Source organism: Capra hircus, chromosome 16 (assembly GCF_001704415.2).
Source record: "Capra hircus breed San Clemente chromosome 16, ASM170441v1, whole genome shotgun sequence".
NCBI lineage: Eukaryota > Metazoa > Chordata > Mammalia > Artiodactyla > Bovidae > Capra > Capra hircus.
Genome location: NC_030823.1, coordinates 49440338 through 49467554, shown reverse-complemented (window position 1 = coordinate 49467554; position 27217 = coordinate 49440338). Strand labels below are relative to the sequence as shown.

Here is a 27217-nt window from a genome sequence, read left to right as displayed (position 1 = left end):
CAGAACCCCTCTTGGCACCCAGAGCTCCCACAAATCAGCTGCAGCCACAGGACAGACAGTATGAGCACAGGAAGACCCAGGCAAACAGGGATAGAACTCTTGGCTGGGAAGGCCAGTGGTGGCTGAGAGGAGACAGGACAGTGTACAGCTTCCAGACCACCAACACTGCCCCCAGCTCTGGCCAAGGGGACTTGAACCAAAGTGAGGCTGGCGGAAGACACTCACAGGTCCGCCCCATCTAGGGCTGACACTGCAGGCCAGTGGGAAACCTGGCAGGACTCGTGAGAGGATGGGTCCTGCAGGATGTGGCCAGGAGGTCTGAAGCATCTGCAGGTGAGTGAGGTGGCCTCTGAGACCATCCTGTGCTGGAGTTAACAGGTGAGATACAAACTGGGACTGAGCTGAGTTTCCGGGAACTAGAGGGGCAGAGAAGAAGGCTGAAGGAAACACAGCAAGTGTCAGAGGGAATGAAAGGTGGTTTCTCGTTTTACTCATGCACCACTCAGAAACTCTCTGGTCTCTCTCAAGTACCAGCAATGACACAAGCTTAGACACCTCCCGTCTCCCCTCAGAGATGGCGACGCGTGAGGAGCAGGCTGCACGCAGCTGTCAGCCATCGGGCCTGATGCCCGCACTCCGGCAGTGGGACACGAGGCCCCACGTGCCCAGCTCCCACCCTGCAGACTCACCAGTCCATGATGTTGGTGGACAAGGCGGCTGAGAACCCCAGGAAGTTGAAGCTCATCTCGGTGGCAGTGCACAGTGCCAGGCCACCCATGACCGGGATGAGGGAAAGGTTGACCAGTAGCCCTGCAGAGGGAGAACACATGGCTGGCCTGCAGTGCCCCTCAGTGGACCCAGCTGCCCCCTAGGGGTGCTCTGCTCACTTACTTCTCGCTGGAGGGAAAAAACAGCACATGCCTGTGTCACCCACTCCGGCCAGGCACGTGGGGCAGAGGGCTCCACACCAGAGTTGCCAGCTCCAAGCCCCGACTTCTGCACCCCACCCCACAGTCCCCAAGCTCTCACTTGTGAAACAAAGGGGCTGAAGGGTGGTCTCTAGGGAAGGCTAGAGGAGGAAGGAGGCCCCACACCTCAGGGCGTCCAGCCCGCCTGCCTTCATAACCAACAGTCTTGATAGGAAGGTGGAAAGTCCTTTCTGGACAACAGAAAACTCTGTCACTGGGCACAGGGCCTCCAGTCCCCCCACCTCCCATGCCTCTACTTTGATTTCAAACATGGCATTTCATTTATCTTGAAATTCAAAGCAGACGAAGGGACAAGCCCTCATGCTTAGCAAAACAGAGCAGGAGTGCAGCCCTCAGACAATCTGGTAACCTCCTGAGACTGTGACCACTACCCCGCCCAGGACAGTGCTGTCCACATAGCAAATGCATGGGCCTGTGAGGCCTCGAGTGTCACCACGGAAGGAGATGTCTGCTGGGCGCGGACCACACGTGGGGCTGTGGCTGGGAGGCCACCAAGGAGGCAGACACCTGCGCGGTGGGCGGTGGTGGGCTCAGGGCTCTGCTGGGGCTGTGCCCGTTGCCAGGACCCATGAGGCTGCTCTGCTGGGGTGCCTTCAGGTGTCATCCCTCTGGGGACTACCTTGGCCCCACAAGTCTGGGTACCTCAGTCATTCTCCCCAACCAATTGCATTTTATCAAGATTTCCTAATTGTTCCAGCAAGACAGCGTCTTCTCCATGGCCTGACGTTCCCAAGGCCCTTGAAGTCCCCTCTGTGTGGTGAAGGCTGCAGTGTGGTCAGGCTGTTTCCCGCTGTGTGGGATTGCAGGAACTGCGGTCACACTTTGATCTGACTCTGCTTTACCATCACCTGCACACTGGCTTGGCTCCAGGGGCGGTCTGCGAGATGCCCAGTTGTGCCTTCTTCCCACCACCTCCTCCCCAGGGTGCTGGGTGCTGCCTGGTTTTACCTTCTGGCCATTTCCTAATTGAAGCCGACTCAGCTCCCTCTCCGGAAAAGGCGATGGCACCCTACTCCAGGACTCTTGCCTGGAAAATCCCATGGATGGAGGAGCCTGGAAGGCTGTAGTTCCTGGGGTAGCTAGAGGTCAGACACGACTGAGCAACTTCGCTTTCACTTTTCAGTTTCACACATTGGAGAAGGAAATGGCAACCCACTCCAGTGTTCTTGCCTGGCGAATCCCAGGGATGGGGGAGCCTGGTGGGCCGCCATCTATGGGGTCGCACAAAGTCAGACACGACTGAAGCGACTTAGCAGCAGCAGCAGCTCCCTCTCTGAGCAGCACTCCTACCCCCAGGACCCTACCCCCTACAGGCTGGCAGGAGAGTCAGGGACATGTGTGCAGCTGGACAGTGTCTGCCCCGGGCCAGCTTAGAGATCTGTGATTGAGTCCCATCTGCTGAACCTTGGAGGGACACAGAGGCGCACTGAGGCCGGGCGTGGGGGGCTGCTCACCAGTGTGTTCCCCCAGGACCGTCCGTGACAGGATCACAGTGAAGATGGGAGCCGAGCTCTTCACGGTCTCAGCAAAGGACACCGCCACATTTTTCAGGCTGACTAGACCCAACACCACTGTTGCAAACCTAAGACAATCAAAAGCCTCACGAATCAGTACATTCCCTCCCTCAGGAGTCAGCCTGGAGGGTCCGCCCCAACCCTGCTCCCCACTCCCAGGATCACTTGATGCTAATAGCCAGCCAGCTGGGGGAAGAGGTTTCACAGAAACAAAAAATTCAGACACCCAACCTGAAATGTCAGCAGGCTTACCTCATCAGGCCCACGAACAGCATGGTCATGATGAAATTGGGTGGGTAAGAAAGCCGAGTTTTGTGCTGATACAAACAGCAGGGAACGAATATTTTAACACAGCCGATAAGCGTGGTTGAGAGCATCTGTACAGCCCCTGGAGGAGGAGACGAGGCCCGTGAGCAGAGGGGTTCCCCAGGGCTCTGTCCCCACCAGCCTGGGCAGGTACCTAGTGAACAGAGGGGTTCCCCGGGGCTCCATCCCACCAGCCCGGGCAGGTACCTAGTGAACAGAGGGATTCCCTGGGGCTCTGTCCCCACCAGCCCAGGCGGGTACCTAGCATGCTGGGTTCCCCGGGGCTCCGTCCCCACCAGCCTGGGCAGGTACCTAGCATGCTGGGTTCCCCTTCCAGCAGGGACAGGATGTACTTGTTGAGAAACAGGGTGCAGAAGCTAAAGAAGAACCAGAGCGTGAGGTAGGTCAGGGCACGGGCGCCCCAAACGCCCAGGTCTGCCTCGATGACGGTAGTCTCCGTGACGGTGACCGTGAGCACCTGCTCCTCCGGGCTGCCATCGCTCTGGCCCAATGCGATCTTCTCACTCCGGTGGCTGAACACGGGGGCCCAGGCCAGGAGCGGCCGTCCCCCAGGCTTCTCGCCAGGGCCCGGGTCCAGCTCCACCAGGGCTGGGGGCTTCGCAGACGCCGACATCTCAGGGGTGGCAGAGGGCTCGGGTCAGGGACCCAGGGACAGAAGTGGCAGCCATGGTGACACCGAGAGGGGCGTGGGCTGGAGCTGACGGAAAGGATGTGATGAGGTTGTCGTGAGCAGCCAAGCTCCGGCCAGATTCAGTCACCCCCTTACAGTAACTTAAAGCAGATTCGGGACCACAGTCGGCGGCCACGCGTCCAGGAGCCCCAAAGGAGCAGGAGCGGGCACCCTGCTGAGACCACGGCCTACACCAGCCTAGCCTCCCTTCCCTCCCCACACACCCGACCCTCCAGTAAGTCCCGCCCAAAGCACCTGGTGACCTGGCCTCCTCCAACTGCCCTCCTCCCTCAGCCTCTCCCTCAGCTCGGCGAAGCCTGTGTCTTCACCGCCCCCTGCCCCCACCTCAGAAGCTGTCTCCAGTGCTCTGCATCTCTCTCCACCCACCGGGACCGGACAGAGCCCAGAAGGGGCCACCCTGAGCTCCCTCCCACCCAGCTGGCTCTCCAGCGCTCAGCACCCTCCCCCACCCCTTGATGTTTCATCCAGAGTTTTGAGCTGTCCTTGGTGGGAGGGCTGACCAAACCAGCCTGTTCCCCTTGACTTTCCATTCCTCCTTTGCATCATCTCTTTCATGGTCCAACAGTTCTTCACCCAGGACCTGACAGTACAGTCCCCAACCTTCAGTGGTCAGCCATCTCCAGCTTGAGGGGGCAGTTTCTGAGCACAGACCCTGGGAGGAGGAGACTCTTCTTGAACCTGAGGGCCTGCCTGCGGGCGGGCAGGGGGCTGCCTCTGTCTTGCGGCCAGGAAAGCACGCTGCTTCCTCCAGACTCACACCAAGTCTTGGTTTCTCCAGAGAGGCCTCCCTCAGCCCTAAGACCACACGCAGTCAGACCCAGCCTCTCATGTGTGCTGGTGGGTGGGTGCTTCAAGTTTTGGCTTTTTTCCCCGCTGTGCCACCCAACTTATGGGATATTAGTTCCCCAACCAGGGATTAAACTCGAGCTCCAGCAATGAGAGCAGAGTCCTAATCACTGGACTTCCAGGAAATTCCCAGTTTGGGCTATAAACAGTGTCCCAGTGACGACCACCAGCCCAGGAGGCCTGGCTTCTCCTCCCCAGTGACACCAAACAGGAAGTCCCAGCCCCTGGCCCATCCCCCGCCCCTAAGCAGCCAAGCCTCCGGCAATGTCCTGGTGCTGGCATTTGGGGGATGCCCATCATGTTTTCACCTAACTGCCAGGTGTATGCAGAAGAAGCATCAGGTATTCAGCTTGCTGTGCCACCCACCAAAAGGGCTGGCTCCTCTACCATTACCGCCCCAGGCCCAGTTCTGCTCAGGTTCGTGATGGACTCGTGACCTCCAATGAACTCTGGACCTCTGAGTCCAGGTGGACTTGTGACCTCTGACTCCCACCCAGGCCAGGGCTCCTGGCTAAGCTGCTCCTGGCTCCCAGTGTCCACCTAGTGTCCCCACTCACTCCACAAGCTCAGCAACGCTTGGGGTCGCTGGGCACCCAAGCCTCCACATGCACACTGACTCTGGGGACACCACAGCTGTCCCAACGCACCCCAGACCAGGACGGATGCGCCCGGCCCTCCTGTGGGCTCCACTTCCCCACAAGACGCACAAGCCCTTCGACCCCTCTGGCACTGCTGGGGTCAGATCTCCACCAACACCCCGTCCTCCCTCCTCTTCCTGGCCTGGGCCCCGTTCCCTCCAGACAATACCATGCTGGGAGCTGCACCTCCATGGGCAGCCTAGGCTTCTGGTCACCCTTCAGTGCCCTGGCACCTGAGCCAAGGAGATGGTGGGGGCCAAGTGCCCATCGAAAAGCGGGCGGTACTGGTCTAAAAGTCACCAGAAGCGGGTCCCCTGGAAACAAAGACCAGGGCAGGAGGGACGGAAACCTCACCCAGGGCACCAGGCTCCCAGGGAGCTTGACTCAGGCGAGCCTGGATGTTGGGCGCTCCAAGGACCCCCAGTGGCACACAAGGAGCACGAGGGGTCAGGCAGCAGACAGCAGGGACCACCCTGACCAGGATCCTGCCTCTGGACACAGTCTGTAGGCGCTAAAGCAGCCCAATCGGGGCCCTGCACCAGAGGGAGGGGTCAGGTGCCCTGGAGAACCGATTCCAACTCAGTCTGAGGACCTTCCTGGGTGAAGATCAAAGATTAGCAATCACCCTGAGGGTTGGGGAGGAGTTACCTCCCGGAAACTCAAGGAGAGACAGATGCAAACTCAAGGAAGGACAGAAGGCAGGACGCAGTCCTGCAGACAGACAAGAAACTGTCAGGAACAAATCAGTGGGAGGAAAAAATGGAAAGCCTAGAGAGGAAGCGACCATGACCCTATGGTGGCCTCAGACTATCTCCCAGCAGGGCGTTAGCCAGTGACCAGAGCCCATCACAATTTTACTCCCCAGAGAAATAAGCGGTTGCCCCCCCATGGAGTCACCAAAGTGGAACCCCCAGGGATGAGACAAGACACCACACGTCCTGATCCACCACACTGAACCTGGTGCCACTGCAGTTTCCCTGCCATGAGCGCAACTCTGACGGTTGAAAGAAAGCCAAGCAGAGGAGGCTGGACGGCAGAGGGCCGAGCACCAGGCCAGGGTGCAGATCCTCACAGCAACCATGCCCCGGATCCTGCCAACGCCAGCACTTTCTAAACACTTATGCCCTTGGGAACCAGTCCACGCTCCATGTGCTTAAAAAACAAAAATGCCCACATCAATAACACGTCTAGATACAAAGTCTCTAACGCGCAATACAGACAGAAATACCTAAACCAATGCACAACTCAGAGGAACAACTTCAGCCCACTGAGGAGCGAAGGGAAGGAAGCGACTGGGGAGCCTGTGCATGGGTGCTGAGGTCAAACACGGGCTCCAGACGAGACCTGGGCGAGTCTGGTGGGGAGCACTTAAGGAGGGGCAGACAAGGGAGTGGGCTGGGCGGAAGTGGGGGCCACAGTGTGCCTGCTTCCATGTCCATGTGCGACTCTGCCCACGCGGAGGCCTGGAACAGGGACGCCCCTGCAGCAGGGGCAGAGCTGGTTTCTGAATCTCTGCTCTGCTGAACCGAATCAGCCTCCTCGCAGAGAAGGCTGAGTTCAGGGCTGGGGCCACAGCTGGGCCGGGAGGAGGGTGGGCTCCTGGATGGCACAAGGCCAGCGTGAGGGGTGCCTGCCAGCGAAATCCAGGCGGATTGAGAGAAAGCAAATAACAGCAAAGGGCCAGCACACAGACGACCACCAGGATCAACAAATGAGGAAAGCTGTTCCTTTAGGTACAGGGTCACATGACTGACGTGACTAGAAGATGTACCACCAGGCCCCTGGCTGCAGCCCCAGGTGAGACCCACCAGCAGAGGCTGGAAGCTGGTGAAAGTTCAGCAGTGACAGGATGTTCTTCAGTCTTAGTTACGTCCTTACAAGGTACTGGGCAACTACAAAGAGCACGATGGAGGCGCAAAAGGGAGAAGGGAAGGAGACTCCATTGAAGAAGAGGGGCTGCCCCCCAGATACTTGGAGCAGGCCACATGCTGCACTGGTGCAGAGACGTGTAAACAAGCTGGGATGCGGGGCCCAGGGTCTGTGCACCGGCAGAACCCAGATGCAAGACAGAGCGGGGCTGCGGCTTCCGGGAGAAGGTGGCCTCAGCTCCCTGATACCAGGACAACTGTCATCCGTGCCAGTAAAGAGAGACCAGATCCCAGCCTCACAGCTCCACACATACGCTAACAATTCACAACATCCACAGGGCACTTCCCAGGAACCAGGCAGGGTCTGACCCAGCAGGGCACACATAATGACTCCATGGCTCTTCCCAAGAATCCTGGGGAGGCTGCTGTCACCGTGTGAGACACAGCTTCGGACCAGGGTTGAACCTGGGCAGCTGGGCTGTGGAATGCAACCGTGTGAAACCTCACACTTAGAAGAAAACGTAGGGAGTATCTTCCTGATCCTGGGGTAAGAAGAGAGTACCGTTTTTTTGGCTGTGCTGCACAGCCTGTGGCACCTTAGTTCCCTCACCAGGGACTGAATGCAGGCCCGGCAGTGAAAATGCCAAATCCCACATTGGACCACAGGGAATTCCCAGAAAAGAGCATCTTAAACCAATCCCCCAAAGCATTACCCACAAATATAACAAATCAGATGAGGTTGCTAAAGGAAGAGCTCCTGTGCTTTCACAGTGCATCATGATGTAACACCAACACACTAAATGACAAGTGACACCTGGAGGGGTCATGACAACATGACAGGGAAAGAGGATGGATACCTACAATCAACAGGAAACGTGGGTAACACGCCAGGAGGGAGACAATGTCCACACGCCTAGTGAACACGAGAGGAGCCGTCAGCTCTGCACCTCTGGACAACACACACCCAGCTGGAGGCTCAGAGCAACAGTACACTCATGACCCCACAGATTCTGTGGTCCAGGCAGTTGACCAGCATGATGGCGGAAGGGGCTGGGGTCTCACCTCCAAGCCCACACATGCAGCTCCAGCAGCTGTGAGGGGAAGACCCTCCACAGGGCTGTGTGCACAGCTTCAGGCCTGTATCACGGCTGGCGGCTGAGAGCCAGCGGCCGCGGAGGCCGAGTCTTCTTGGAAACTTGGCCCCTTAGTATTTGCTGGACAGCGCTCATGAGAAGCCCACCCTCAAGGAAGGGGGCTACAGAGGGTGAGAACACCAGGAGGCAGGGTCACAGGTGTTACCTTGGAGGTCACTGACCAAAGGTGCTGACCTCATCCATGGTCAGGGAGATACACATCACCCACCCCTACTGCCAAAAGCCATCAGGTCTGACAACACCCAGAGCTGCTGGGAGGTACGGATCCAGAGGCCTGAACACGGCTACAGTGAGGGGATGGTACCAGAACTGGGAGAGGACTGGGCACCACGCTGAGAGGGACATACCTGCACACCCTACAAACCAGAACCTCCATCCTTGAGGGTCCCCCAGAGATGTCCAGCAGGAGTGCCCAGGGCGGGACTGCTGGTCACCACCACCAGGAGTCACAACTATCCACCCGCAAGGAGTGAGAAACGCCTGGTGGCACCCACAGCTGACGGTCAGCTGGGTCCTCTTGCTCAGATAGCAGGCGGGCACATAGCACTTACCGCTGGTCACTGGCCAGAGCAGCAGTCCTGTGCAGAAGGCCTGTTCCCGGGTGCAGTGAAGCCCCTCAGCGGCTGTGCTGGCATTGCGCATGGAGGCCGGGGGCAGCGGCCTAGAACCCAGCAGGTCCAGCTCAGCCAGGCCCACTGGGACCCCAGCTGCCCTCCCTGGCTCTGACCGCCGTCTTCTTTCTGTCTCTGTGACTCAAGGCACTTTCACGAGAGGCAGTTCTTATCCTGTGAAAAGCCAAAGGTCATCAGCCCAACCTGATAACGATGAAAACTGACCTCACCCAGGGCGGCCTGGAGATGGGGCGGACCAGGCTGAGCGCAGGGTTTGTGGGGCCCCCCACCTCCAGGCTCCTGGTGACACAGGTTTGAATTACTGCCCTCTGGGCTTATAGCACAAATGACAAGAACTGTAATGTAGCCTCTTCCGCTCAGCTCGGAGCCAGTAGCCTATGAGGTGGGGGTTGACTCCACTGTGCTCCTGTCCAAAGCCTCCATAGGACAAGGTCCAGATGGGGCACTGAAAGGAAATTAGCATCACGTTGCAAAAAGCACATACATGATGCTTTCACACGCAGGCACTGAGACCCTCCCAGCCTCCACCAATCCTGCAACAAGGCTGCCTGGGGAGGCTGCCTGGTTCTGAAACGTGGGCGGCCAGGACAACCAGGGCACATTAACCACTGAAGGGAAACTCGGGGTGGAAGTTACTGACAGGAAGTTGTCAAGTTTCCCATCCAGTTTTGCAGAACCCTGAATTCTGAGGCCCATCAGTCAGACATCAAGAGTCTTCTGTTCTACAAGCAACTCAGGACACTCTCAAACACCTGGTGAGGAAATCTAGGTCGGTTCACACTGTCAGCAGGGCAGTTTATATAAAATACACTGAAAGTCTACAAATTTCATACTCTTAATTCAGAAATTCCACCTCTAGGGCTTTGTCCTAAACAAATAATCCAACAAAGGCCCAGGCTTGTACATACAAAGATGTTCAAAAGCTTTGTTTTTAAGACTGAGAAGCTGACACTGGCTAAGTGTCAGATTAAAAAAACTAACAAACTCTGTCACATAATGGGACGCTGTAGCCCTACCAGTTGTGACAAAAATATATTTGTCATAGAGAAAAGGAGAGCAGAGTCAGAGTTACAAGCTCTCTGAACATTGTCTTCAGGTTTAAAAAGTACCAACGGTTCAGAAGAACACAGGCCAAGGTAACAACTGTGGTCAACTCTCAGAGGCAGAATCTCAGATCCTTCAGTTTTCTTTCTTTTTTTTTTTCGCATTTTCTCCAATTTCTAATTTATTTGCATTGAAAATTGATTTTTTAACAAGACCTACTATATATAAATCAGGGAACCATAGCCAGTATCTTCTTATAACCTATGATGGAATGGAAAAGAATGACAAAGAACGTTATGTATGTACAACTGAATCACTTTACCATACACCAGCAACAAACACAACACTGTAAATCAACTATACTTCAATTTTAAGACAAAAATAATTTCTTTAATGTAAAAACTTTTCCTGTTCCCTCTCAATGTTCCTTTTCAGGCAGTTTAATATTATTTCATTCTGCTTTAAAATGTTACTTGCAAGTTAAAGGATTTTGGGTAAAACATTGCACTCTACTGAAAAACAAAGAACTTTAAGCCATTAAACAAACAGTCTGCTTCTAAATAGTTTTTTTTTTTTAAACAGCAGTGGCGGGTGAGCAAGATTTTCAAGGCTTCAGAGCGTGAGCGCTGGGGGAGGAGGGGGCGGCACTGCAGGCCCCATAAAACCCCGTACAGAAAGTAGGCTGAGAACTACAATGAAGTCTTAGCTCTGGGCCTGACTGAGAGTTTCCCAACCCAATTTACAAAATAACAGTTTGCTAGGACCCGCGCCTGGCAGGACGTCAGTCATTATGTAATTTCCAGTTTTTTTTAATCCTGCGAAGACACCAACTGCAATGAATTTGCTGCGGGCGACTGTGCCTGGAACGACAGAGCACCTTTGCCCGGTTCTTTCAGGAGCGGCTGCACCTGCTGCTCCAGGGCTGTGCCCACTTCGGGGCGCATCGGTGGGGGGGGGGAGGGTTTAAACGCAAGAGCGCCGACCCTGTGTCCCCACCTCCGCCTCTGTCAGTACCCCCAGGTATCCAGGCGCTGTGGGCCCCGCGGACTCCCAGCTCCCGCCCCGCCTGTGCCCCGCCCGCCGCGGGCAGATTTGGAGCGGGAACTTGGCGCCGGCCTCGGAGACCTAAGGTCTACTTGGACGCCTGTAAGGCATGGCTGGGGCCCACGTGGTGGACGCTGCAGGAGCGGACCCGGCATGAAAGCGCTAGGGACGGTTCCCTCCCACCCCCGGGCGGCCTCGGACGGCCAGGCGCGCGTGCCAAGGCCCGGGGTTGGCCGAGTTGCCAGGGAAAGCGGGGGGTCGGCACGGACTCAAAGGGCGACCCCCGGAGGTGACCCGCCCCGCCAACTTTATTCAGCCCTTCACCCACCAAGGAGCCCCCGGGTAGACGCCGAGCCTCAGGGACGTGAGCCCGGCCCCGCAGCCGGGCGAGGACCCGGCGCGCCGGAACGGACGGAGCGGTCATCTGGGGCCTCGCCGCCCCCTACTCCACACAGCGACCCGCCCTCATCCCGGTGACCTCGGCTCAAGGAGCCGAAGGCTGCGGGTCGGGCTGGGTGGGCGGACCCGGAGAAAACCCACAGGTCCCGGCGGACGACGGGGCGGGGCCGGAGGCGGGGAGAAGCCGCTACTGGCCCGGAAGCCACGCGCCGGAAGTGACGCGTCTGAAGTCCGCCGCGGCTCCTAGCCGTCCCGCGTGACCCATCCCACGGGACTCGTTCCGCAGTGTCCTGAGGGTCCGGGCTTCTCAGCTGCCGCTTGGGTGCTGGCAGCGGGGACGCTCTGCTGGGCGATTCCCGCCGTGGTCGTCCCCTTGGCACCCCCTGGGCCGTACCACATCAGCCCACATGGGGATAGTGCTGTTGGGCGATGGAGACCCCCGTGGTCATCCCCTTGGCACCCTTTGGGCCGTACCTCATCAGCCCAGGTGGAGGTGGTGCAGCTGGGCGATGGCGGCTCGCGGCCTTGGTACCCTCCGGGCCGTAATGCGTGGCCCAGGCGAGGGTGGTGCAGCTGGGCGATGGCGGCCCCCGCAGCCTTGGTCCCCTCCGTGTTGCAGCACCTCGGCCCAGGCTGGGGTGGTGCTGCTGAGCGATGGAGCCCCCTCGCGGTTGTTCTCTGGGCACCTTCCGGGCCGTACCATCTCGGCCAGCGGGGCAGGTGCTTCTGGATAACGGCACCCTCTCACGGTCGTCCCCTTGGTATCCTCCAGGCCGTACCAATTCAGCCCAGTTAGGGGTGATGCTTCTGGGAACCGCCCTCCCCTTGATAACTTCCTAGCCGTACCACCGCGACCCAGGAGGGGCGGCAAGTTCGTGGAGGAGCCGACCTATAAGCTGGCTCTGAGTTTGGGTTTCGAGAGACAGAAATTTCAGCTTCAAGGAGCCTCCCCCAGAAGAGGAAAGACAAAGGGACTGTCCTAGCTGAGGAAGCCAGCAAGGGAGGAGCTCTAGGGGCAGCTAGAATCCGAGGCCACACCCCTGACGAGGACGCTGGTTGGCTGAGTGTGGGGAGTTCCACCAGGGGGCGTGGCCTTGGCCCTAGTGGGAGAGGGGTTTCAGTGGGACTGTCTTGCCTGCAAACGCGCCCTCACTTCTCCACCTATCCCTGGCACCATGCGCAGCATCTTCCTGGCCCGGTTTTCCTCCTGGCTTACATTATTAATTTTTAGTAAAAAAAATCGTGCCACATTGTTTGTGGGATCTTAGTTACTGAACTGGGATTGAACCCGGGCTCTTGCAGTGAAAGCTAGGAGTCCTAGCCACTGGACTGCCAAGGAATTCTCTCCACTTACTTTTAAAGGTAATTTTTAGGAGCGAGGTTACTGCTAACGGGCTCTTCTTCCTCTTCATTTTAATATTTACTTTTATTTGTTTGTCCTTGGTGTTAGTTTCTGCATGTGGGACCTAGTTTTTGAACCCATGCCGTCTGCGTTGGAACCTTGGTGTCTTAGCTAGTCAGCCACCAGAGAAGTTTCTAATGGGGTCTTCCTAAGGCCTACTTAAAAAAAAAATTATTTCAGTTGCACTGGGCACATGTTGCTGCCCAGGGGCTCTCTCTAGTTGTGGCGAGTGGGGGCTAGTCTCTTGCAGTGCCTGGGCTTCTCATTGTGGTGGCTTTTCTTGTTGCAGAGCACATATAGGCCAGGAGCATGGTGAAGGGTTAATGCAGCCACAATAGGGTATCGGAGATGTGCCTGCAAACAGGTCTCTCTGCTCGGGCTGAACGTGCTTGCAAATGAGGCGTTCTGCCAAGGAGACTGGACACAGCCTTGAGTTTAATGGTCCCTTGCAAACGAGGGAACGTTCCCTTCCTTATCATTCCCTTCCTGTGATAAGGAGGAAGAAAGGGCTCTGGACAGACTCTGCAGTAAACCGGAATTTCACTCCCTTTTGCTGTACGATAACATTTATGCACATGTGCTATACTGAGAAGGCTTAGTCATACAGACTGGAATTCTGCCCAGGGGGGCTATATAAAAGTAAACCGCAAGCTTGCTTGCTTGCACAGTTCTTTTTCCTCCGGCCGGAGCTGTGTCTGTCTCTTGTGTGTCTTGTTTTTGTGTCATTTCACTCGCAATCTCCAACATCTGGTGCCCAACGTGGGGCTCGAGTGAAACCGAAAGGGTGAGTAACCCCAGGGGGATTTTAAATCCATAGCAGGGGAACTTTCAGGATAATCATGGGGAATTCCTCACCCTAGCAGGGGAACTTTCGGAAAATCATGGGGAATTCCTCATCATCATTACGGACACAATACATGGAGTTGGTCAAAGGACTTCTCCACTCCATAGGCGTTAAGGTCTCGACTCGTCGATTGAGTGAGCTCTTTCGCTTGGTGGAGCAATATTGTTATTGCTTTCAATATCAAACTAAGTTACAGTTAAATTTGAAGGAATGGAAAATTAAAAAAAAAAAATTGAGAACGCAACATCAGAAGGGTAATGTGATCCCTTTGAAGTTATGGACTTTATGTAATGCTATAATACAGGCTTTGACTTTGCTATCTACTGATAATGAAACTAAATCTAATGCTTCAATGAAACGAGAGGCAATTTATGAGGATGTGACAAACGTTGGTGGGGTTTCTGCACTGCCTGAAGGTAAGGATACAAGTAAGCCTCCTTCTGGAAATGGCGAAACATCTGTTAGTTCGGAATCAGATTCGGAGGCTTCTTTGGTTTCGTCAGAGGAGGGCAAAGGGATTAAAGAAATGACCCATCTATTCCAGGACTGGTAGAAATCTCACAAGGAGGAGAGGAAATCTGCGCCTTCTGCTCCTCCTTATGCTTCTCTTTTCCTCACTGCGATTGATTGGCCGATGTGGGCAGGGAACATTGTCAGTTCTCCTTTCCTTTGTCTGTGCTTCATGGTGATGACTTACCTGCTCCCGCTAGTGGTTTTATCCATCCTCCAGAATTATTTCCCATCCAGAGACAGCAAGATGACAACATGATAAATATTCAATACACTCCTTTGGAATATAAATTTTTTAAAGATCTTAAAGCTGCAGTGGCGCAATACGGTCCTCAGTCTCCCTTTATTTTGGCTATGCTGGAATCATTGGGAAAAGGCAAATTAATCATTCTGTTAGATTGGGAATCTATTGCCCAAGCTGTCTTGGAGGGCTCTCAATGGTTGCAACTTCGTAGCTGGTGGGAAGAAGAAGCTAGAAAGCAGGCTCGGATTAATGAAGGACAGAATCCCTCTGGTCCTCTCGAGGACAAGTTAATGGGAGAGGGCCATTATCGGGCTTTAAGAGAACAGGCTCAATACTCTGATCAGGACTTAAAACAAGTCCGCCAGGTCTTTTTATGAGCATGGCGCCGTGTGGTGCTTACTGGCCACGCCCAGCCCTCCTTTGTTAAAACAATGCAAGGTCCCAATGAGCCATATACTGATTTTCTAGCAAGACTGAGGGTAACTGTGGAACGAGCTGTAGGGAGGGATGAAATTTCAGAGATATTATTACAAACTTTAGCATTTGAAAATGCAAATACTGAATGCAAACGTATACTGGGACCATTAAAAGGCAGGGTGCATCTATAGCTGAATATATCAGAGCCTGCACGGGAATAGGAAGAACAGAGCATCAGGCTAATGTCTTTGCTACAGCCTTGGCCAAAGCTATGAAACCACAAAAGGAAGGTAACTGCTTCCATTGTGGAAAACTTGGTCATATGAAAAGAGAATGTCGGAAATTAAAAGCTGATCAAGGTGCAATTCCTAAAGACAGATCTTTTGCTGGGAGGAATAAGACTCCTCCTGGACCTTGCTGTCGATGCGGGAAGGGGCTTCATTGGACTAATGAGTGCAAATCTAAAACAGACAAAATGGGCAACCCGATACCAGGAAACTGTCCTGTGGGCCTAAGTCCTTGAGGCCCAGGAACAATACCGGGGACTTTTCTTCCCTGTTCTCCTGCTGTCCTGCCTACCCCAACCCTGTTCCCTCCCAACAACAGTTACCAGTCAATGCCTCATTAAAAGGACCTCAAATGATGATTTCAGACTTACGGTTTGCTACTTCAGGGAGTGCTGCTGCTGATTTGCCACTAGCTGAGAATGTTCTTTTGTCACCAGGAGGAGGCATTTACAAATTAAAAACAAATGTGAAGATGGCGGAGTAGAAACGCGAGTGCTTAGTACTGAGTCTCTGGGCCCACTCGGTTCGGGTCTCAGTGGCAGCAGCAGTGATCATTAAGCAAAGAGAGCCTAGGGTAGTTGCCCAAGATGCCGAACATCAAAATCTTCAGTGGCAGCTCCCACCAGGATCTATCCCAGAAGATTGCCGACCGCCTGGGCCTGGAACTGGGCAAGGTGGTGACTAAGAAATTCAGCAACCAGGAGACCTGTGTGGAAATCGGAGAAAGTGTTCGTGGAGAGGATGTCTACATTGTTCAGAGTGGCTGTGGTGAAATCAATGACAATCTCATGGAACTTTTGATTATGATTAATGCCTGCAAGATTGCTTCAGCCAGCCGGGTTACTGCAGTCATCCCGTGCTTCCCTTATGCCCGGCAGGATAAGAAGGATAAGAGCCAGGCTCCAGTCTCAGCCAAGCTGGTTGCAAATATGCTCTCTGTAGCAGGCATGGATCATATCATCACTATGGACCTTCATGCTTCTCAAATTCAGGGCTTTTTTGATATCCCAGTCGACAATTTGTATGCAGAGCCAGCGGTCCTCAAGTGGATAAGGGAGAACATCTCTGAGTGGAGGAACTGCACAATTGTCTCACCTGATGCTGGAGGAGCAAAGAGAGTGACTTCCATCGCAGACCGGTTGAATGTGGACTTTGCCTTGATTCACAAAGAACGGAAGAAGGCCAATGAAGTGGACCGCATGGTGCTCGTAGGGGACGTGAAGGACTGTGTGGCCATCCTCATGGATGACATGGCTGACACTTGTGGCACAATCTGCCATGCAGCTGACAAATTTCTCTCAGCTGGAGCCACCAGGGTTTATGCTGTCCTGACTCATGGAATCTTTTCTGGCCCAGCCATTTCTCGTATTAATAATGCATGCTTTGAAGCAGTAGTAGTCACCAATACCGTACCTCAGGAGGATAAGATGAAGCATTGCTCCAAAATACAGGTGATTGACATCTCCATGATCCTCGCGGAAGCCATCAGGAGAACTCACAATGGAGAGTCCGTCTCCTATCTGTTCAGCCATGTCCCTTTATAATAGAATAACTCCTGAGGCTTTTCAAAAATAAAGTGAGCCCCACCCCTTGTTTTTTTCTTTGGTGTTTGATGAAAAATCCAGCAGAAGACCCAGCTTGTTGCAGTGTAGTTCTCTACATCCCACATCAATTATATGAGCGATACTACTATTGTGTTGGCCAAAAAGTTCATTTGGGTTGTTCCTTAACAGTTTGTGGGAAAACCTGAATGAACTTACTGGTCAACCCAATACGTTAGAGAAATATAGAGTGACAGTAGGTGCTGGGATTTTCTACCTGTATTGTCTCATCCTGGCTTCTTTGATCTTGTGAGCCTTGCAGCTTTAACTGTTCAGCTTCTACAAGATGTCGGACTTTGGAAAGCTTTGTGTAGAGTGTCCAAATATGTTTGGGGAAGCTCAGACTACTTTGCATGTGAATGCTTCAGCAACCGCCCCCACCCCGCAATGTGTGATAAGTTCTCTAAAGTCTGTACTAAATTATGCAAGAGCCTAGGGAAACATGAACCCAGATCTGGTTGCTGAGCCCCTGTAAGGCTAGAGAAACCCTAGGGCAGGAGCCTGAGGGGAAGCAACCCACCATAGAGCAAATGATTCTTGGGAGGAAAAAGCCTGATCCATCACCCTTTGCTTGGGTTCTGTCACTTGGATTCTTTTTTGTCCCTATTCCTTTCCATTTGGCCTGATCTTCTTTTCCTGGCCAAATATCCACTTGGTCCCAAGTGATTGTTGTGCCATAGTTTTCTGGAAAGCAAACTCAGTTCCTGCTCTATGATCTGTAACATTAACATGAGATGATTCTGCTGTAGCTTAACCTTCCTTAGCCCACTACCACTGCGGTAGTAGGTTTTCGGTGGTGGTGTAGTGCCTTTTGATTAATTTAACTGTTTATCATCTTTCTTTGGATCTATTTGGCCTCTCAAATGACCTGAGATTTCTGTTTTAAAAAAGTTGATATTACTGTCTCTTGTAGAAGAAACTAATAAAGTTATCTCTTTGATTGTGGGTCTAAAAAAAAAAAATGTATTCGGACCACTGCCTAAAGGCACCTTTGGCTTAATATTAGGCTGTAGCAGTGCGGCTTTGAGAGGTCCTGGGGTAATAGACTCCGACTATGTTGGGGAAATTTTGATTATGGTTTCTACTTCTACCACGCTTTCATTGTTAGCTGGGGAACGTATTGCTCAAATACTTCTCCTACCTTATCATCCCTTTTTGGCTCTTCCTAATGAATGAACAGGAGGATTTGGAAGTACTGGGTGACATATATTTTGGGAAATGCTTATCAAAGATTCTCGCCCTGTTCTCTCCTTGATTATACAAGGAAAAAACTTTGAGGGACTAGTAGACAGAGGGGCGGATATTTCAGTCATTTCTTCTCAACAATGGCCCCAAGATTGAAAAAAAGAAAAAAGCCCTCTAATGCTGACGGGACTGGGCTCCATTGCAGATGTCTGGAAGAGTACCCATCCCTTGCAATGCCAATTCCATAATGGAAGATCAGTGTCTGTTACCTTTTATATTGTAAACATACCTATTAATATTTGGGGAAGAGATCTCTCTCCTTTGGGGGCTTTTGTAACCATTCCACCGGAAAACTAGTAGCCACTGCTCAAATTCCTTGAGCACTCCCATTAAAATGGTTAACTAATACTCCAAAATGGGTTGAGCAGTGGCCATTACCACAAATGAAGCTCGAGGCGTTAGAACAATTGGTACAAAAACAGCTCCAACTTGGTCATATAGAGCCCTCTACCTCCCCCTGGAATTCTCCTGTTTTTGTTATAAAAAAGAAATCTGGAAAATGGAGAATGTTAACCGATTTACGAGAGGTTAATAAGTGTATTGAACCTATGGGAGCATTGCAATTGGGACTCCCCTCTCCAGCTCTTACTTCTCAGAATTGGTCCTTAATGGTGCTAGATCTTAAAGACTGTTTTTTTGCCATTCCCCTACAATTGCAAGATAGAGATAAATTTGCTTTTACAGTTCCTGTTCTTAATCATGCTCAGCCTGTTAAGTGTTATCAATGGACAGTGTTATCAATGGACATACCACAGGGAATGACAAATAGTCCTACTTTATGTCAAGAATTCATAGCTTGCTCTTTACAATCCCTCCATCAAGAATACCCCAAGTATATTCTGTATCATTATATGGATGATCTCCTATTAGCAGCTCCTAGTATTGCTGAATGTGATGAATTCTTTCTAAAAATACAGGAGGCTTTAAGACTATACAATTTGCAAATAGCCCCAGAAAAAATTCAAAAAGACTTTCCTATTTCATTTTTAGGGACGGTATTGGAACAACATAGAATAAGGCCCCAAAAGTTGCAAATCAGAAGAGACCACCTCAAAACCTTAAATGATTTTCAAAAGTTATTGGGAGATATCAGTTGGCTACGCCCGGTACTTGGGATTCCTACTTATCAACTACGACATTTATTTTCTACTTTAGAGGGAGATACAGCTCTGGATAGCCCCCGAACTTTAACCCCATTGGCTTTACAGGAACTTCAATTTGTTGAGCAACGACTAAATGACGGCTTTTTGACTTACATGCGTCTCAACCTATATCGTTTATAATATTTCTGACCGCTTATTCTCCATCTGGTGTTATTGCTCAAGAAAAAGGATTAATAGAATGGGTTTTCTTACCTAACAGCTTTTCCAAAAACTTGACTATGTATATGGATAAATTAGCCTTCCTTATACAGAAAGGTCGCCATCGTATTTTACCATTGTCAGGATATGAACCACACCAGATTGTTACTCAGTTAACAACTGCTCAAATATCTCGATGTTTACAATTTAATGAAAACTGGCAAATTTCTCTTGCCTCATTTCCTGGTTCGTTTTCTAATCACTATCCGTCATCTAAATTAATTGATTTTCTCCAGACTAACTCTATGATATCTCAATCCCCAATTTCAGATGTTCCAGTTAAGGGACCCACTATTTTTACAGATACAAATAAAAATACTGCTGGATATTGGACCCCGGAAAGTTCTAAGGTTCTCCCCCACTCATTTTCTTCTGTACAGCCCGCTGAGTTGTGGGCTATCTATTTAGTTTTGCAAGATTTTCCCCAAATTCCTATTAACATTGTTTCAGATTCTCGATATGCTGTTCTCTCTTGCCTACAGCTTCCCCATGTCTCCCTTCCACTGACCCTTAAAACAGCTATTGATAAATTGTTTTACCAAGTACAACAATTGCTCTTGCAGTGTTCAGAATTAATTTTCTTTACTCACATTCGTGCACATTCCGCCCTTCCTGGACCCTTATCATTCGGAAATGCTACAATTGATGCCTTACTTGATCCTATAGAAGCAGCAAAACAAGAACATCTCTTACAGCATACCAGTTCCAAAGGGTTACAGAAATCTCATGCTATTACTCGAAAACAAGCTCAAAATATTGTTCGTTCTTGTTCCATATGTGCACCCTTTGCTTTACTGTTTACCTCACCAGGTGTCAACGTAAGAGGACAACAAGCAAATCAGATATGGCAAATGGATGTAATTTACATTTCTTCTTTCGAACAACAAAAATATGTGCATCATACTATAGATACATGCACACATTTTCAATGGGCCACTGCATTACATTCTGAAAAGGCTGACGCTGTTATTACTCATTTGTTATCTTGTTTTGCAGTTATGGTATTACCAGTTGAATTGAAAACTGATAATGCACCTGCTTACCAATCCGCAAAATTAGCTCACTTTTTATCTCAATACCATATAACTCATACTTTTGGTATTCCTAATAATAGTCAAAGGCAAGCTGTCATTGAAAGAGCTAATCGTACCTTACGTGAATATCTTGAAAAAATAAAAAAGGGGGAACAAGAGAGATTTATGAAACCTAAAGACATTTTGAATAAAACCTTACTTACCCTAAATTTTTTGAATATTTGGAGCAAGGGAAATCTATCAGCAGCAGAGTTGCATTTTCAAGGGAAAGAAGAGGATAAGAAGATCTTGAATACACCTATTTGGTATAAAGATAAAGAGAAAGGTTGGATCCAGCATCATTAATATATTTGGGACGAGGCTATGCTTTCATTTCTGTTAATAATTACAGGTTTTGGACCCCAGCAAGATTGATCAGAATCAACAATGGCTGATCCCTTTGAAGAGCTTACTATGCAGAGAAGCTTTACTTTCCGTACAAGGGAAGCAACACCTCCTACATGGGGTCAAATGAAGAGGTTGACCCAGGAAGCAAAGAAGACATTAATGAAGGCGGGGCAACCTCTGAATCCTACCAATCTTTTGCTTGCCATGATGGCGGTGGTGACATGTCAGGTAATTGGTGTATTGGCAAGTAATCATACATATTGGGCATATATACCTAATCCCCTTAGTATATACCTAATCCCCATTAGTAAGAGTAGTTTCCTGGGGGAGCCAGAAGTGCAGGTATGCACTGATGAGACTGCCTTCTTTCCCCCACCAGCTTGCGGGGGAATAGAACAACTATCTCATCATAAACCACAATATAATATTAGTAATTTGACCATTGCAGGGGAAGGTATTCCTTTGTGCATAGGAGGACACCCCTTTTTTCTGTCTACCAAGGAACATTCTCATCATTCCTATAATACATGGGGGTAAAGTATAATAATTACCATTTTTCTACTTTTACTGTGCTTGTTTCCACCAGGGGCTTTAACACCTCGACAGAACCGATAGACATTCATAATGGAATACATATGTCACTATGTCCTGTTAACTTTTTTGCTCCTTCTCTAGAATCTCTGGAGTGGGAACGTTGCTGAGGTCATCTACCCTTTAAAGTCATGAATTATTCTGGGTCTGTCATTGTAGATTGGAGTCCAGATCATGGGCAATTCTTAGAAAAATGGTCGAATAAATCTCTTAGGTGGCATCGTGCAAATAGCACTTTGATGGGCAATGGTAATGAAACAGTTAACTGGCAGCAATTTGCACTTGTCCCTCCTCAATTACAATTGCAGGGATATCCACACATTCAAGGGGATATTTGGAAACTATGGGCAGTTTCTGGTAATCTCACTATCTGGTCAGGAAACTATACTTTGGATAGTGGCGACTCTTCGGGTCCATTTCATGTTAATTTACACGTTAATAAATCTTATTCCGCAATGGCATGTGTAAAATACCCTTTTGCATTGTTATATGGGAATTGGACCTGGAATGATACTGTGGGGTCTGTGTCATGTGATTATTGTAATCTAACTCAATGTGTAAATCAGTCTTGGTGGAAAGAATTTGAAAGACAAGCCTGTAACTCCAATTTTTCGTTAGTAATTGTTAAAGCTCGGACAGAAGTATGGTTGCCTATAAATCTGACTAGGCCATGGTCAGATTCTTTTGCTGTTTCTCATCTAGTAAGCGCTGTACAGACCTTGCCACACCGATCTCAACGTATGCTTGGTGTGGTCATTGCTTCGATTCTAGCAGTTGCGTCAGTAACTGCAACAGCGGCGATGGCAGGCCTCGCATTACACCAAGGAATTCAAGCAGCTGATTTTGTTCGGGACTGGCATAAAGACTCTCATTTGTTATGGCAACAACAGCGAGATTTGGATACACAACTTGTTACCGACGTGCTCAATCTTCAACACACCGTTTCCTGGCTTGGAGATCAATTAGCTGTTTTATCTACACGAAGTGTGTTGAAATGTGATTGGAATTCTTCTCAGTTTTGTATAATACCTGTACCATTTAACATGAGTGAAGGATGGGATAAAGTAAAACGATCCTCGACTGGGCATCAAAATCTCACTACGGAGATTATGGACCTGGAACGACAAATTTTGTCTACTTTTAGCAGGACTTTACCTGACATTACGGGGTCTGATTTGCTGAAAAGTCTTCAAGAGGGAATGAATAACTTAAATCCATTAGGGCATGTATCCTCACTAATTGGGACTACCTTTTGGAACACTGTGTTTATATTACTTTTATGTTATGTTGCTTTTCTAGTCTTCCGGCGATGGCGGAAAGGGAAACAACTAAAGCCCAAAGCAGAGAAGATCCAGACCATGCTACAATTTATAAAAGCAAATAAAAAAGGGGGAGATGAAGGGTTAATGCAGCCACAATAGGGTATCGGAGATGTGCCTGCAAATGGGTCTCTCTGCTCGGGCTGAACGTGCTTGCAAATGAGGCGTTCTGCCAAGGAGACTGGACACAGCCTTGAGTTTAATGGTCCCTTGCAAACGAGGGAACATTCCCTTCCTTATCATTCCCTTCCTGTGATAAGGAGGAAGAAAGGGCTCTGGACAGACTCTGCAGTAAACCGGAATTTCACTCCCTTTTGCTGTACGATAACATTTATGCACATGTGCTATACTGAGAAGGCTTAGTCATACAGTCTGGAATTCTGCCCAGGGGGGCTATATAAAAGTAAACCGCAAGCTTGCTTGCTTGCGCAGTCCTTTTTCCTCCGGCCGGAGCTGTGTCTGTCTCTTGTGTGTCTTGTTTTTGTGTCATTTCACACGCAATCTCCAACACATGGGTTCCAGTAATTGAGTGCAGTTTTTAGCTGCTCTGTGGCATGCAGAATCTGTCTGGACTGGGGATCAAACACATGCCCCAGCATTGGCAGGTGGATTATTATCCACTGTGCCACTAGGGAAGTCCAAGGCCTATTCTTCTTGTCAGACTTACATATATTTTGCTTCATATTGTTTTAAAATTAACAGTTTCTCCTTTAGATCTTGGCCAGAGGGTCAGTTAATGGATGGTGGCATCTGCCTACCTCTGGCGTCTATAGACAGGGTTTGGGCCATGAGGTGCAAGGGAAGGGTTTTCCTTGGGATCCTCCAGAAGGTATGACTGGAGGAAAGGCCTGGACACCCCAGGGGTTGGTCAGGGGCCTGGGCCTAAAATGCAAAAAAGAAAGCAGAAGTGAAGTTTTCTTAACATCTGTATCTCGGAGCAGAATATGACACCTTCATCATTCCTGAAAGTGAGTATTCAGGACACTGAACAAAGTTTGTGGGGTAGATTTCCCTACTTTGCACACAACTCTGAGATGCTTTATGACTGCCCAGCAGCACCAGTTGTTGCTGGTCAGTGAGTTACTTGTAGTCAAATAATTTCAAAAGCAATTGTATGAAAAGTAGCAAAAACTTTATAGCCGAGTCTTTCTTACATTTTATCTGAGACAGTTCATTTTAACAATTCTGAAATAATGTCGGAGTGCCAAGTCACCTTCCCCTCTTGGGCTGGCCACTCCAACACAGAGGGCAGTGTTACCCAGGCCTTCGACCATTGCTGGAGGAAGTCTTTGCTCCATGGTCACACTTTCAGAGTTTGTATCCTGCCCCCCTTTCTTTGTCCTGTTTATGATTTTTCACCTAAACAAAGCAAAAAAACAGCCAGTTATTTTACCAGAAAGTCACGTTTGTTTCCCTTGTGGCTCAGCTGTTAAAGAATCCACCTGCAATGTGGGATACCTGGGTTCGATCCCTGGGTTGGGAAGATCCCCTGGAGAAGGGAAAGGCTACCCACTCCAATATTCCGGCCTGGAGAATTCCATGGACTGTACAGTCCATGGGGTCGCAAAGAGTTGGACACGACTGAGCGACTTTCACTTTCAGGTTTGTTTGGCAGCAGTAAGGAATTATAACTCAGGACATGCAACTGTGATAACCACATGCAAGTCTGGTAAAGCAAAGAGGAGGACATTCTTTTATAGAGGAGGAAGGGAAGTTGTTATAAACAAGAAGTCCATTAGAGGAAACATTGGAGTTTAAATAAGGTGGCTTCTCATTGGCTGAGCTGTTGCCAGGCAGGGAGATCTGCCTGGTGGTGGTGGTGAGGTGGCTGCTCTGGTCACAGGTGCAGGACTCCCCTCCTCTCTGGTTCTGCGTGGACCTTGGGGGTACATGCCTGAGGACTTCACCTTGTGGCCTCCCAACTCCATTTTAGTTGAGGTGTCCCTTGATTAATTTTCAGATAATTCTTCTCTAAATGTTTGCAGGAGACGTGGCTTTGCTGCCTGTGAAAGGCTGTGTGTGACTTCCAGTATCAGAGAAGCCACAGCAAGGGTCTGAGTGGTTTTACCGATGTTTGCTGGAGTTACGACTTATTCAAGAAGTAGAATTTGGGGTAAAAGACAGTAGACCGACCAGGATTCGTCACACCCTTGTCAGCTTCAAATATGGCCGTTTCAGCCTGTTTGCTTATTTGCAAGTTAGATACAATACCTGTTAGGAAGTTGTTCTTATGAAGGAGCCCTAGCCGCCCCCCTGCCCTGGCCCCGCTCCCTGAAACTCCTGCACAGCCCCTTCCCCCGCATCCCCCATGGCATGCTGGTGTCTGCTGGGCCTTCTCAGTCCTTCCCCACTGCCAAGCCTGTCCCCTGCCCCCTCTCACAGGCTTGACCTACATCCATATGTTGGTCAGAAGTGATGGCTGCAGTCAGGTGGGCCCAGAGGAGCCCATGTTTCCAGGGACACATGAGATAGCAGGGGATGTGGGCCTGGGCTCAGGAGCCCACAGGGTCCTGAGAACTGGGTCTGGATCCGTGGGTGGGAGAAAGGGTATGGGCCCCCCACCTTGAACCTCCTGACCCACTGCCAACACTGACTCGCATGATGTAGCTTCCAGGACTCCCATCCTGACCACAGCCCCTCCAGGCCCATTTTCTATCACTGCACATTAGGCCTCAAGGTGTCTCTGTGTTGTACACCATCCACATTCATTAGGCCTCACCACATCTTGGGGTGCTTCTGGGCACCTCTGCTGGCCTCCCCTAATTAGACATCCTGGAGGAGGGCAGGTGGAGTGGTCAGTAGTGAGGGGTCACCAGAGCTGCCAGGGCAGAAGAGGGCAGAGGCTCAGACCAGGGACAGGTGGCCCTTGGGCACCCAAGGCATTGGGATCTGAGCCTGTTCTAAGTGTCTGAGGGTGAGGGGATCCCAAGACGTAGTCCCCTGGGAAAGGATTTCACAGATCTTAAGTACAATTCCAAGTGTGTGAGCCTTCAGACCCAGCTAGCGGGTAGGGCCTGGAGGGGGAACCCCACCATCAGATGAGCCCACTGGGGTCTGCCTGGGCCTGGGCTGGGCCCCTGGCCACCCCAGGTCACTTGGCTGTAGGGAGTTGAGGCTTCCAGTACCTTCCTGGGTATTTCCTTCTAGGCTCTCCTTGGGATGGCCAAGCAGCCCTTCTGGATGCTGCCCCTGGTCCTGTGGGTCCACTCACCTGCCATCCTGGCCATCACCTCAGCCAGTTGCTCCTAGGGAGCCAGGTTTCTGTGTATATGGGCACTGTGCCTTGCATATGAAGGTGGGGGCAGCCGTGGCCGCAGCTGCTAGGGCCTCTGGCTCGTCCTGACTGGCAGATGGGGAAACAGGGACAGCACCACTTTGGCTGCCCTTTGGGTACCCTTTCTACACGCCCAGTGGCATGACCCCTGCCCTGGCTGACCCTCCACAGTCCCCACCTTGGCCTGACCCTGGGACTCAGCCTCTGAACTCCATGGGGGTTGGAGGGGACATCTGAAAGTCACCCTCCGGACCCCAGGGCTGCAGGTGGCCCCCTTGTGGCTTCAGACCAGTGTCCAGGAGTGTCCTGGGAACCCAGGGTCCTCACCGAGCTCCCAGTAAGTCGAGCTGAGGTCAGGCTGTGCATCTGTCCCCAAGGCTGCCTGTCTGGAGCTTCTAGGGGTGAGATGCCCTCCCCATAGAGTGCCCAGACCAGCCCTGAGTGTCCTCTGTGGGCTCCTTCCTCCTTGGCCTTGCCCACCCTGACCTCACCTCTTCCACCAAATATCCTGGTGTTTCCTGGTTTGGACGCAGCCCAAGCTCCAGCCTGGCCCTTCTGGGGTGAAATATGCCAGCAGTAGCCTACTCCCTGATGTGGTGACTCAAGTACCCCCACCCCTGGCCCCAACACCCCCTTCCCAACTTCTCTGGGCTCCTCCGACAGACCCCTCCCACAGGGCCTCCATCTCCACAGCAGCTCCCCCTCCCAGTTGGCACCCTGGCAGACTTCCAGTGTCCTTCTAGCCAGTGGCTCCCGGGTATGGGAACCTCAGCAGGACAGGCCTGGCCCAGGCTGCCCTAGGGCAGGAACTGCTGGACATGGAGCCTGATCTGAGAGAGAAGGGAGATCGGCTGGGTGGGTGCCCAGCACTGAGGCCTGGGAGGAGGTCAAACAGGCCAGGAAAGGCCACCACCCTGACAGTTGGGATCTCTGAGGGACCAAAGGCCTGAGCCCACAGAAATACCCTCCCATCCTGCAGCCTCTGTGCCTCCAGCTCCCTGCCCCCTTCCATGTGCTCCACAAAGCCTGGAAGGTCAAATTCAGAGATAACAGCCTTTGATAAGCACGGTGACCCTGCAGGTGGTGCCTGTGCCAACAGAGCCTGCACCTGCGATCCAGAAACCCTGGCCAGTGGGCTGACTCCTGCCCTCAAGTAGATCCTCTGCTCCTGGAGCAGCAGGGCCCAGCCTGGGGTCCACGCATGCTCAGCTAAGTCCATAGAAACTTGGGCTCCGACAGCATGCCCACCCCACTGCCCAAGGACACACTGGCTTCCAGGCAGACATGCTGGCCACCGAGCCCCACTGCAGAGGAGATAGCAGAGGCCTCAGAGCCACTGAGACTCCCATGCAGGATGGGGTCATGCTCCAACGTGTGCCTGGATGCGAAGGGAGCTGGGGAGGCAACCGTACACACATGCCTCTGACCCCAACGAGCAGGCCCTGGGCCGCTCCGCTGCTGGGTCACCCACTGCACCTGTCCTGTGCTGGCCTCACAGCAGTGCCCACAGGGTGCTTGTCACAGCTCCCAGGCCCCAGCCCACAAGGCTGTGTCT

The 27217-nt window shown here is 51.4% G+C and overlaps 2 protein-coding genes and 1 pseudogene across 8 annotated transcripts in view; 2 read left to right on the top strand and 1 right to left on the bottom strand.

Moving 5' to 3' along the window:
• Positions 1–12015, bottom strand: part of LOC102188159 (cyclin-dependent kinase 11B) — a 40818-nt gene extending 28803 nt beyond the window's left edge. The window contains exons 1-6 of one of the 5 annotated variants that reach the window (XM_005690773.3): positions 11621–12015; positions 8579–8812; positions 3122–3527; positions 2756–2891; positions 2444–2571; positions 690–810 (exon numbers count right to left, since the gene is read on the bottom strand). In XM_005690773.3, coding sequence (XP_005690830.1) covers positions 690–810; positions 2444–2571; positions 2756–2891; positions 3122–3443 — 707 coding nt within the window. In that variant the 5' untranslated portion in view covers positions 3444–3527; positions 8579–8812; positions 11621–12015. Of the gene's footprint in view, positions 1–689; positions 811–2443; positions 2572–2755; positions 2892–3070; positions 3084–3121; positions 3528–8578; positions 8813–11075; positions 11304–11620 lie in introns of those variants that run through there. The other 4 variants (XM_018060503.1, XM_018060501.1, XM_018060502.1 and 1 more) reach the window with 4 other exon arrangements.
• LOC106502965 (endogenous retrovirus group K member 7 Env polyprotein) lies at positions 12246–22835 on the top strand. Of its 2 annotated transcripts, none has more exons than XM_018060499.1 (2): positions 12246–12508; positions 20483–22835. In XM_018060499.1, exon 2 carries the CDS (start codon positions 21201–21203, stop codon positions 22488–22490), a length of 1290 nt encoding a protein of 429 aa, XP_017915988.1. In that variant the 5' UTR covers positions 12246–12508; positions 20483–21200; the 3' UTR covers positions 22491–22835. The 2 variants fall into 2 exon arrangements, with proteins under 2 accessions (XP_017915988.1, XP_017915989.1); XM_018060500.1 differs by lacking the exon at positions 12246–12508 and adding an exon at positions 12576–13332.
• LOC102183803 lies at positions 14298–17391 on the top strand (annotated as a pseudogene). Its single transcript, XR_001296369.2, has one exon. The product of XR_001296369.2 is annotated as a ribose-phosphate pyrophosphokinase 1 pseudogene (transcript).